Source organism: Muscardinus avellanarius (assembly GCF_963383645.1).
Source record: "Muscardinus avellanarius genome assembly, chromosome: 9".
Lineage (NCBI taxonomy): Eukaryota > Metazoa > Chordata > Mammalia > Rodentia > Gliridae > Muscardinus > Muscardinus avellanarius.
In genome coordinates this window covers 4985308-4997728 of record NC_137795.1, presented here as the reverse complement: position 1 = coordinate 4997728, position 12421 = coordinate 4985308, and the positions used below count along the sequence as shown (strand labels likewise).

At 56.3% G+C, this 12421-nt stretch overlaps 1 protein-coding gene across 1 annotated transcript in view; it reads left to right on the top strand.

The window, feature by feature from the left end:
• MINDY4 (MINDY lysine 48 deubiquitinase 4) overlaps positions 1-11924 on the top strand; it is a gene marked incomplete at both ends in the record, with an annotated part of 100857 nt that extends 88933 nt beyond the window's left edge. The window contains 3 exons of the mRNA XM_080701392.1: positions 2211-2391; positions 2852-2924; positions 11876-11924. Coding sequence (XP_080557518.1) covers positions 2211-2391; positions 2852-2924; positions 11876-11924 — 303 coding nt within the window. The remainder of the gene's footprint in view (positions 1-2210; positions 2392-2851; positions 2925-11875) is intronic.
• Between the last annotated feature and the right edge of the window lie 497 nt (positions 11925-12421).

The following is a 12421-nucleotide window of genomic DNA, read 5'->3' as shown; positions in this document are numbered from 1 at the left end:
TTCCTCCTTTTCTTCCTCCTCCTCCTCTTCTTCCTCTCCCTCCTCCTCTTCCTCCTCCTTTTCCTCCTTTTCCTCCTTTTCGTCCTCCTCTTCTTCCTCTTCCTCCTCCTCCTTTTCCTCCTCCTCTTCTTCCTCTTCCTCCTCCTCCTTTTCCTCCTCCTCTTCCTCTTCCTCCTCCTCCTCTTTCTCCTTTCCTCCTCTTCCTCCTCCTCCTTTTCCTTCTCCTCTTCCTCCTCCTGATTGAATCCAAGGACATTCTACCTCTGAGCCCTTTTATTTTTTTGTTTTGAAACAAGGTTACTGAGAGTCTCACAGCCTGCTGAGGCTGTCCTCAAACCTGCGATCCTCCTGACTCAGCCTCCCAAGTACTGGGATTACAGGTGTGCATCACCACGCTCTGCGTGGAGGAAGGCTTCTAACCAGGCAGTCCACCTGGCCAGAGGTCATTCACAGCCTGTGAAGAAGACTGAGAGCAGCCCAAGATGATGTGCGTGGCCCCACCAGGAAGAAGCCTGGGCTGTCTTGGGGGAACATGGCCCCTCACCCCACACCTTTGGTTACCTAAGAATCCAAAGCAAGCAAACTTCATCTCTGGAAAATGTCTCCTGCTTGGGAAGGGGCTCTTAAATGAGAACACACGTTTATAAACTCTCTGGGCAGCTTTTTGCCCTTAATCTTTTGACGATTATTTATATATGGCCAGCTGCCCTCAAGTCCTTTGGTTGGAAAATTCAGGGGGCATGATTATGCAAAGGCCTGCTTCCTGCTTGGCTCAGGGATCCTTTCCTGCCGTGAGTGAGTGCTCTGTGTTAAGGGCGGTACCCCCCTCCTCGAAAAACCTCTTTGGAGCACAGGACAGGGCCAAGGCTGCAGCGGGGTGTGGGCACGTCCTTTCAGACATCAAATTCCCCCATACCTCTCATTTCCAAGCCCTGAAGTCATAGGGGCCGGGAGCAATGGGGCAAAGCCCACTGGGACAAGAAAGTGATGAGTGCCTGGTGAAGATGGTCCTCCTGCAGCCTGGCTGAGGCTGCTTGAAGGGGAAGCTCTCCCACTGGGGACATTCTGAACACAGACCCTCCATCCCAGGAACCTCTAGCCCAGAGTCGCCTCCGAAGTAGGAGCTGCCCGGCTGCTCTTCTGTGACGACCCTGGAGAAAGTATGCCCTTCGCTCTACTGGAAAAATAATTCCCATTCTTTCCTTAATCCACAGGCGGTGGCTGTAAATACCTGAGCATGCACACATCTCCCCGCGTCTGGCGGGGATTAGGCTGGGCCTCCTGGTCCGCGGGGCATACATAGCAGGATAAGCCAGGCCCCGATGGGGAGAGGCGCTGCTTGGGGCACTCGCGGGGGCCGGGGTGGGGCGAGACTGGAGAGGGGGACAGCACAGAGTCTGAAGGGCACAAACGGCCAGCCCTGAAGGGGCCTGGGTCAGCCCTGTCTCCACTGCAGGCTCACGGCCTGGTGTCTGTCCCGCCTTCCAAAACCTCTCAGAGGATCCTTGTCAGGAAATCCTCGCTGCTTCTTCCAGCACCGCCCGTCTTCATCTTCCTTGCTCGTTTAACTGAGCGCCCTACTGTGCCCTGAATTTCTCGGGCAGACCACGCCCTGCTCCTCCAGAGCCTTCCCTTTTGGCTTTTGTGGCTTGCAGCCCTACCTGTCTTCCACCTATGGCTCGACGTCAAGGCTATTTCACGCATGAAGTCCTTTATTCATCCCGTGAACACGTATTCCTGGGCTCTTGCCACTGGGGGTGCTGTCTGGCAGGCAAGAGACAGGTGGCCGCCACCCCTGCAGCCAGGAGGAAATGATCCCTGCCCCCTGATTGGCTGGTTTGAGAGGAGAGCCATAGACAGTGGGTAGAGAATGCCAAGGCATGGGGCTTGGTCAGTGGCAATATTCGGTTAGGGGGTCATCGCTGTGGACCAGATTTGGGACAAGAGCAGAGCTAGGGGGAGGATGGGTGAGGGACCATGGGATGGGCGTGGAGGGAGGGGAGGAGATGGATCGAGCCCTGGGTTCAGGTGTGTGTGGTGGGTGAAGCCCTGCGGACCGTGATGGTGGTCAAGGCAGCTCTGGGAAGCAGGCGGGTGGGTGGTCTGAGCAGCTGGGTACGTTCTCGAGGCCAGCCCTGCCCTGGGTTGGACAGAGATGCCGCCTCCTTTTCCGGGCACAGTCAAGTGCATGAGGCCTCTCCCTCCTCCAGGTGGGCTGCTTCCTGAAGACCCCGCGGTTCCCCGTCTGGGTGGTGTGCAGTGAGAGCCACTTTAGCGTTCTCTTCAGCCTGCAGCGCGAGCTCCTGTCCGACTGGAAGGCCGAGCGGCTCTTCGACCTGTACTACTATGACGGCCTGGCCAACCAGCAGGAGCAGATCCGGCTGACTGTCGGTGAGATGCCCCCACCTGTCCCGGCCGGATGCCTCGGGGCTTACAGAGCACAGTGTAGTCTCAGGCGTCAGGGCTGGGTGGTCAGCAGAGGCCAGCAGGGCCTCCTGAGGGAGGGCTCCGGGATGGGCCTTGAGCACTTGCTGGTGGTGTGGTGGGACGGCAAAGCGGAGACTCCATACTTCACGGACCTCTTTGGATCTGTTCTTCAGGCAGTAAGGAGCCGTGGGAGGCTTTGGAGTCCGGGAGTGATGAGAGCAGACACGTTTTTAGAAAAAAAATATCTTGGTAGTTGAAGCAGGGCTGAAGAGTGGGGTGGAGGCTGGAGGTGAGCGTCCGTGGCCAGGATGAAGGTGGGCCCCGCTGAGACGGAGGCCAGGGGGCAGGTGCCAGGAGTTAGAGTTACCCGCCGGCTGCAGGGCCTGCGGTGACACATGTACCCCTCTTTCTCCCTCTTCCCCAGATACCACCCACATCATTCCTGAGAACAGCAGCAATGACCTCATCCCTCCCCTGGAGCTCTGCATCAGAACCAAGTGAGTCAGGCCACCTGCCCTGGCCGTGAGCCGTGGCCTGAGTGAGGTGTGGTGTTTGGGGGTGGTGGGCCTGTGGGCAGGGGGACAGATTCTGAGTGGCCCCAGCCCAGAGAGATGCGGCGAGGGGGACCCTGCAGATTGGAGAGATGCCTCCCCTCATGTCCCATGCAGCAGCTGTGTGACTTCTGAGGATGTCCCCATGGCAGGGTGGCTACTGGCGCCTCCCTCAAAAAGCAGCAGCCAGTGCACGGAGAGCTGTCGGGCCCAAAGGAGGAGGGACAGCTGTTTACATCATGGGAGGTGGCCCCTGAGCGGCAGCAGCCTCTCTGTGGAAGGAGGCAGAGGGCAGCCTTGGCCACTCTGAACACCGAGCAGAGGTGTCTGTGGCTCAGGGCCGGGGTGTGTGTGTATTGGGGCGTGCTTGACTCCTCTATCTCGCCACTCTGTATTTAAGGGGAGGCCTGAGGCCCTGGCTGGGGGAGGGGAATTGCAGGGCGTTGATCACTGGGGTTTCCTTCCCTCATGAGTTCTGTGTCAGGCCCCGGGGCTGGGTTAGAGCTCTGGGAGGCGGGGGTTGTAAGACCCTCAGCTCCCTGCACAAGTCCCTCTCAAAGCCTGGGGTGGTGTGCAGCGGGGCAGCCTCAGGGGAGGGAGAGTCCCGAGTCGCTTCTTTGCAGGAAACATGGAGGTTGTCCAGTTCTGAGTGTGGGCTCTGGATCCAGGCCGCCTGGGTCAGAGCCAGCCGTGAACCCTTGGACTTGCAAAATGGGGACAGCGGCAGCTCCTCACATGGATCTTGGGAAGAGCATGTGAGGCTGCTAAGGCTCCATGGCTGTGTTGTCTCAGCCCCTGGTGACTAGGTGTGGCCTGGGGCGGGAAGGGTGGGGTCAGGGTGAGGATGAGGACCCTGCCCACCCTCAGGTTCTGACTGCCCGAGATCCAGGCAGTGCACCTGCAGCCCAGGGTCGCTGCCCACCTGTGGGAAGAGCGAGCTCTCTGTGGACCCTGCGCGGGGGAAGTGGGAGGGTGCGGCACATCCGCCTTTGCCTGTCCATCCGTCCATCTGTCTGCCTGCGCTCCCCGCTGGGGGACACGACATTCTCGCCGGATCATGAGCCAGCCGCTGTCATCAGAGGATTAAGGGCACATGCAGGTCACTGTCCTTTCATGTACAAAGGGCCACTCATTGAGGGCGATGAGAGACGGCAGTGGGAGGAGAGGTGACCTGGGCCTGGGCACCCCGAGCGGGATGGCGTGGACAGGCACCGAGTGTTCTTCCTGCTCAGCATGCACCCTGGGCACAGCCTCTGCCACCACTATCCCCGGGACCCTGGCCGGGACCTCAGTTCCACTCTGCGTCTCCACACCCTTCCAAGAGGCTGCCACTCCCAGTAAAAGACCATCCTGCTGCATGGCTCCCCACGCGCCCCCTGGCCTGGGCCCCCTGGCATGGCTCCCCACGCACCCCCTGGCATGGGCTCCATGACATGGGCCCAACGGCACTTCATGGGCTCAGTCCTAATTGGCGATTGTTTGAGAATGATACCTCTGCTCAGTATTTGGGGTTCTGGCAGATCCTTGATCAAGACTGGCATGGAGTGGCACTCAGGCCAGGCTCATGGAGGTGGCCTGGGACTCTGCTTTGGCTGCCTCTGTCTCCCAGTACTTTCTTCCAACATCCTCATCCCCGCCCTGCTCCATCATGGCAGGTGACTGGTGACCAGGAAAACCAGAAAGGCTGCTTGCACCTGGGGCAAGGGGGCCAGGCTTGGGCCCCGCCGGCCCTCACCTCTGTCTGGGCTGGAAAAAGGCGGAGCCTGGCACTTCCTCCAGCAGTTGAGGAAGGGGAAACGGCCCTATTTGTGCAGCGTACAGGGTTAGGGACCCGGGGCCGGGAGACTAGTGGTCCCAGACCTACTCGCTTCCCTACGGCTGGCTGGGGGGAGGCTGTCCATTTATGGCCCACTTGCTGGGAAGCCTCACTCCAGAGCAGGGTCCTCAAACTTTGGGGCATCATAATCCTCCAGAGAACGTATTAAAACACTCATCTCTGGGCCCAGCCGGGGCTGGGAGTCAAGAGGTCCAGGGTGGGGCCTGAGATTCTGCATTGCAAAGGGCTGCCAGGCTAGGACCACACCCTGAGTAGGCTGCTGTCGGGATGCTGAGGGCTGTGCCCCTCCCTCCCTCTGCTCCCCTCCATGTCTGCCTTGTTGGCGTCAAGGGATGTGTTGACCTCCAGCGTCTGGTTTGCGTGACACACCGGACTTCTTGCCTGATCTTCTTCTTCACCCTGGCCAGTTAGCACAGTGAGACTTCACCCAGTTATTCCCGGAAGAGCGGGGCGGGTGAGCAGAGAGTGGGTCCCTGGACTCCCCTCTACCCATCAGATAACAGCTCGTAATGGGAAACAGCAGGCTCGGCTCCTGGAATCCTACTCCAAGGGGTTGGATTTCAAAGGCTTGGCATTTCGTTCACATCCCAGATCTTCAAACAGCTCAAAGGAGAAACTTGAAGAAGTGGTCCTCAAGGTCCTTGTGAGGACCCGGAATGGGTCTTGTCTCTCGGGGGTCTCAAGGAATCCTGCTGCCTATGAGCAGGCCGCCTTCTCAGGAAGGGGCCCCGGTGAGAGGCAGCTGAGCACCCACAGCTGTCTGGCTAGATGGGCTGAGAAGCTGGATGGGCCACCTGGTGGGCAGCTGGGGTTTCCTTCCCATCACATCGACGCTCACAGAGCCTCTGGGCTGGACTCCTGAGAAGAAACAGCTGGAGAAGAATTGGTCCCTAGCAGGGTACGGTGGTGCACCCCTGTAATCCAGCAGCTAGGAGGCTGAGGCAGGAGGGTTGCAAGTTCGAGGCCAGCCGCAGCAACTTTGCGAGGCCCTTAGCAACTTATTGAGACCCTGTTTCAAAAAAAAAACCAAAAAGTTCTGGGGGTGTAGCTTGTAAAATGCCCCTGGGCTCAGTCCTCAGTGTATACATAATGCTTCCTGCTCTCAGAGGGTTCCTCGTGAAATGGAAGTCAGGTCAAGAATGAGCCCTGTCCTAAGTGAGGGAAGATGCCCTGCCTGCCATTAAACCCAGCTCTGCTGCCTTCAAGAGCCTGACCCCTCAGGACACCACAGCCGGCTGGCCATCTGGCAGCTCAGACAAGTCTACTCAGTACATCAGTACAGCCCCTTGTTTTACACACAGGAAGCTGGCGTCTCCTGGGCCCCAGCCGCACCTCGAGCCAGGAGCAGCTTGGGCCTCACTGTCCACCCAGTGGAAGGTCACTGAGCGGTCACCTCCTCACCACAGGGCTCTGTTGCCACAAGACATTGCACAAACGCAGACTGCCCGGTGTGCCTCCAGAGGATGTCCTAATTGGATCCATCCCTGGGTGCCCGTGCTGTCGCTGTGACGCACGTCTCAGACAGTCTCTTATTACCTTTGTGGTGTCAGGAATGTGGGGTCTGTCACTGCCCCTGCCTCTCCCTTTGCCGATCTCCAACCGTGTCAGCAAAACCAGACTCACCGAGGGTCACGTCCAAACCAGACGCACACGGTGACCTCGCTCACGCGGCCAGGCTGGCTGCCACGAGTGGAGAATGAAGCAGCTGTCCGCAGTCCAGAGAGAAGAAGGAAGCTCTAACGGGGCCTCGGGCGGCCACATGTTTCTGTTTGGAGGCTCAGACAAGAAATTGCAGATGTGATTCCAGCCGATAGTGCCTTTGAGGGCCTGGGCAGAGCAGCCATCTGCCTTGGCAGCACCTATGCCTAGGAACCCCCTCTTCCATCCTTAATGCTAACCCCTGGTCCAGGCTCCTGCTTCACAGTGCCTCTTACCTGCCTGCCCAGGCCCCTGGCCTCAGTTTCCCCAGGATCCTTTTCTTGAGCTGTCATGAGGCTGAGAGAAGAGCCCCAGAAGCATCCCTTTCCTTCGAGACTGAAGGGGCTCTATGTGTGTGTGTGTGGGGGGGTAGGCAGAGAAACCAGGAGGTGGAAAGTAGGGCAGAGGCCCGGGAGGGGGCAGAGGGCTGGGGACCAGGCTCAGCAGAGCCAACAGGGCTTTGAAACCTTGAGGAACAAAGGCGAGGACAGTGACGTGCGCAGGAAGGCCCAGCCTTGCTGCTGGGTGCCTGGGCGGGTAGTGGGCTCCAGAGCGGAGTCCAGGAGGAACAGCAGGCTGGAGGGGCATCCTTGTGCCACAGTGGCCCCAGGATGGGGAGACCAGCTCCACCGTGTGCCTGGCCTGGATGCAGAGGATCCCCAGCTGACCTGGCAGCCAGAGATGTGATCCTGGAAGAGGGCGGGTGGGGAGGAGGATGGCCGCTCATGGTTGAGGACACAGCGTGAGCCCAGATGTACAGTAGGAAGAGCATCCAGTCCACATGGCTGGAACACAGAAGCGAAAACGCACAAGGGTCCATTTGCCTGGAAACTCAAGGAGCCAGAAGAGTCCCTGGATGAGTTGTATCAGCTGGAGCTTTGACACCAGCCCTGCCCTCTTCTGTGGACTCTGCCAGGCATCTGTTCCCCTGTACAACACACCAGAGTCATCAATGCTGAGAATCTGTGGAGGCAGGAAACTGCCCCTCTGTCTAGGGGACTGGCCCTGAGCAAGGACCATATTTGTAGCCATGACATGGCCCCTTGGTGATGTCAAATCAACCTGGGCTCTGGGGACCAGGCCATGTGCCAGGGATAATGCATGGGACAGCTCCCTCAACAAAGAATTACCCAGCCCCCCAACGCCAAAGGCACTTAGATTGAGAACCCTGTCTACGCCGTCACGCTGCCGGCTGCCTCCCAAGTTAGCTCTGATGAGCCAGCTTCTCTGGCCCGTTCCTCCCTTTCCCCCACTGTCCCGTCTCTGATTGTGGGGGACCTATGAAGAGTTCTCCTCCCGTGTGATTGGCTCATAGACATTCAGAACAACATCCCTCTTAAAGCATCTCTCTGATTTTCTGCCGTCGTTGCAAACTGCCTGTCTGCTGCGTCTTCTGCCGTTGCACCTGTTGGCTGGGATGGGAAGCCTAGTTATTTCCATCAAGAACTAAGTTCAAGTCTGACAGCCCGACAGGAAGGCTCGGTGACTGTGGTGTGATGAGGTTGTCCAGGGTAGATGAGTATAGCTCACCCCTGCACTGAAGTCCAAGGTCATTTCTCCAATGGTCTGAGAAGTTTGCCCACCCACCAGGGCTCCCTCGAGGAGCTGGGGCTTGCCTGTCGCCGTGGGGAGGGGTGGAAAGGGACAGGGCGAGGGCCTTGGGGATCCTCGGGGCGCAGGCCGGGAATACTGCTTTCCTTTCTGCCTCCCTTCTGGGGATGTGGATTCAGGAATATTCCTAGCACCCATACTTATCTACAGATCTTAATAGAGCAGTAAAAGCTGTCTAATGATATATTTTAAAACCGCAGAGATGATGAACAGAAAAAGAGTTGAAAATCTCTTTAGCACAGTGGAACTTCTTAAGCCCAGCACGGCCTTGCTGTAGAGCGCTCGAGTGCCGCTAACCCAGCTCCGTTGCTGTCGGCTAGCCCAGTCCCTCGGGACCTGGGATCCTCATGGTGTCTCCCTGAGTTCTTGCCCAGGTACCTGCTTAGCTGTGGGGGTCAGAGTGGTGGCCATTCCCTCCCCGACCCTGGAACATCCTCAGAACCCCAGTACAGGGAGTGGGCGCTTTCCATCCCTCCCAGCCATTACCCTCCCCACGGCGACAGGCAAGCTCCAGCTCCTCTAGGGAGCCCTGGTGGGTGGGCAAACTTCTCAGATACGTTCTCTGGATCCACCTCACATAGGAGTTAGGGGAAGGGTCTAAAGCATCCAGAGATGTTGCTTTATTTTTATCTTATTTTACTTTTTGGTACTGGGGATTGAATCCAAGGGCATTCTACCTCCGAGCCACACCTTCTGCCTTATTTTATTTTTTTACTTTGAAACAGCATCTCACTGCTGCAAGGGGTCTTGCTAAATTGCCGAGGCTGGCCGTGAACCTGCAAGTCTCTTGTCTCAGCCTCCCAAGTACTAGGATTACAGGTGTGCACCACTGCATCTGGTTTATGCAGAGTGTTCTAACAAGAAGATACAACTCAAAATTCACACAGGAACAAAGCAAGTTTCCTGAGATGTAGATCGGGGTGCAGAGCTCGGGGCAGGGCTATGTTTTGTGTCTAGACAATGATAAATGTTAGATTCTCACATTCCCCCGTGGTTACAGAAGATGTGTCTTCACAGTGCCCTGGGTGGAGCCAGAAGAATGCGATATTAATTGTTCCCAAATGAGCTCTGGATGCAAATATCTTTCACACCAAACCTTTCTATGGGAGCGAGAGGCACAGACGTGCCACTGAGACTTTTTTCTCCAAATGACAAGGAAACTTTTGTTCCTTTGAAGGGAAATGAACTGAAATATGAAATACACAACGGGGGGAAACACAGTCTTTACAGCTCTAAGAAGTTGTCTGTAACCAGCAGGAGAGGAGGGTGGGAGGCTGAGCATGAATCCTGCTGCCTCTTTTCCCTCTAAAAACCAGAGACACAGAGGTGGCAAATGACACACTGATTTGAAGAGAACAAAGTGCAGACACCTGAGAGGAAAAGGAACTCGGTGGAGACTAAAAATGGGAACCATTACAGTTATTCCTCGGTGCGGGTGGAGGCTTAGTTCCAGGACCCCCTGAGGATACCCAAGCCCAATATGCTCCGGTCCATTCTAAAAGGCGGTGTAGTATTATTTGCATAACCTACACATATCCTCCTATATGCTTTAAATCATCTCTAGACAACTTACAATACCTAATACAATGCCAGTGCTATGCATATAATTGTTATACAGTTTATGGAATAATGACTAGACGAATGTGTGTACATGCTACGTAAAGATGCTTGGGGGGGGGGTTACTGGGGGTTGAACCCAGTGGCATGGACTCTGAGCTACACCCCGGCCTGACCTTTTCATCTTTTAAACAGTGTCTCGCTCGTTACCGTAAGCTCCTGTAAGCTGGCCACAAACCTGAGATCCTCCTGTCTCAGCTTCTAATTTGGGATTGGAGGTGTGCGCCCTGCATCTCCTCCCTCCTCCTCCTCCTCTTCCTCCTCCTCCTCTTCCTCCTCCTCCTCCTATTACTCCTCCTCCTCCTCGTCTTCCTCCTCCTCCTCCTATTACTCCTCCTCCTATTACTCCTCCTCCTCATCTTCCTCCTCCTCCTCGTCTTCCTCCTCCTCCTCGTCTTCCTCCTCTTCCTCCTCCTCCTCTTCCTCCTCCTCCTCCTCGTCTTCCTCCTCCTCCTCTTCCTCCTCCTCCTCCTCGTCTTCCTCCTCCTCGTCTTCCTCCTCCCTCCTCCTCCTCTTCCTCCTCCTCCCTCCTCCTCTTCCTCCTCCTCCTCCTCCTCCCCTCCTCTTCCTCCTCCTCCTCTTCCTCCTCCTCCCTCCTCCTCTTCCTCCTCCTCTTCCTCCTCCTCCTCCTCCCTCCTCCTGCTCCTCCTCCTCTTCCTCTTCCTCCTTCTCTTCCTCCTCCTCCTCACTCCTCCTGCTCCTCTTCCTCCTCTTCCTCCTCCTCTTCTTCCTCCTCCATCATGGTCCATTGAATCGCAGGTGAGGATAACTACACTGTAAGCTTGTGCTCCTGAACATGCTATTGGGAAAAGTAACAGCGCTGCTTTGGGTGAACCTGTTGACCCCTTATTGCAGTTTTAGTGTTAGGGATAATAGATTTTTCTAGACAGATTGTCTCTCTCTTCTCTTCTCTTCTCTTCTTCTCTTCTCTTCTCTTCTCCTTTCCTCTCTTCTCTTCTCTTCTCTTCTCTTCTCTTCTCTTCTCTTCTTTTCTTTTCTTTCTCTGTGTCCATTAGGCTTTTGATGTCAGTCCTGAAGAAAAACTTCAGGTTTTGAAAGCAAGATGCCAGCTCCCTGCCAAGCCCCAGGCTCTGGAAAGCAGTTGTGAATCAGCCTCCAGCTCTGCACCGAGCACGGCTCTGGAGATGTGCAAGTTGTGTCCTGGTTTGAACAGTCTCAGGGTAGAAGCATGTGTAGATTACACCTACTGTCACATCGGCACAGTTCTTCATCTGCTGTCTGCATGATTCCTCTGAGTTTCAGAAATTCAGTGGCATGCATTAAAATCAAGTGTTGGGAACTTTTATTTTACTGTCACATCTACTTTTATGTTGGAACTAAGCTACTATTAAATTGTATCTCACCCTGGACTGCAGTTTAATTCTAACAGTGCTTCTTAGGCTTCGTAAAGCACTTTAAAAAAAACCTCTGGAGCTGCATGTGGTGGTGCACGCTTGTAATCCCAGCATTGGGAGGCTGAGACTGGAGGATTGTGGTCCGTGGACAGCCTCAGCTACTTAGTGAGACCCTGTTTCAAAGTAAAGACCAAAAAATAGGACTGGGGGTATAGCTTGGAGGTCAAATGCCCCTGGGTTCCATCATCAGACCCTCAAAACACAAAAACAAAAACAAAATCAAAAAACAAAATGCTCCTGTGTTTCCATGGTGCTCGTCGCCCATTACTAGCCTCTGTGGCTCTTAGAGAAAAGTCTAGCATCTTCGCAGGGCCCTGCCGGCTCCCTGGCCTCCTCTGGCTCTTCTCTCCCCATCTTTCTGGGTTCCAGCCACTGGGCCTCCTCCTGCACTTTGGACACCCAGGTTATGCCCATATCTGGGTCTGCACAGGCACCTCTCAAGGGCCGCCGTCCAGCACCTCATCCAGATGTGCAGGGATCACTGGCGCACCAGGCTCTGAGGCGGTGCTGCCGGAATGAAGGGCTCGCTAGCCCTCTCGGCCTTCTCCGTAGCTGAGTCTCGTGTGTTCTTCCTAAGTGTGTGTGGTTGTGTGTGAGTGTGGAGGGATGAGAGGGCAGGACCAGAAATTCTGAAAGCCTCTGATATTTCTGGAAAGCAAGGGCGAGAATGAGTCCCTGCCTGGGCCCGCAGCTCTGACTCTCTTCCTCTTGCCTCTTAGGTGGAAGGGGGCTTCTGTGAACTGGAACGGCTCAGAGCCCATCCTGTGACCCTCGGACACAGCTCTGCTGCTCAGCCCTGGGTGCACCTGAGCCCTGGACCTCGGGGGCAAGTCTCTGTGAAGAGCGTCCCCCTTCCTGGCCCTGCATGGCTGCAGAAGCACACAGGGCCTCCTGCCCTTCCGTGAAGGGCTGCCCTGGCCCAGGCCCAGGCTGGTGCCCCAGTGTCCAGCTGTGACTGCCAGCGACCAGCAGGCACTCTTGCTCTGTCCCCGCTGTGTCCCCCTCTGCTGCCCACTGGGTCACCCCCTGGTGTGGTTGGCTCTGGGCACTGGTTATTTCTGCTTGTTGGCTTTCTATAAAGCAAGTGTCAAACCTATGCCAACGGCTGAGGCTCCTTTGTTCCCCTGGTGCGAAGGGTGCATGAGGTCAGTCCTGAACCGGGCTGGGGTGGGTGGTGGGGATGGTGGAGGGACCCAACCAGGAGAGCCTAGGAGGGTCTCTGAGGACAAGCAGTGCCCTGCGCCCCAGGGCCATCCCCGGCTGCC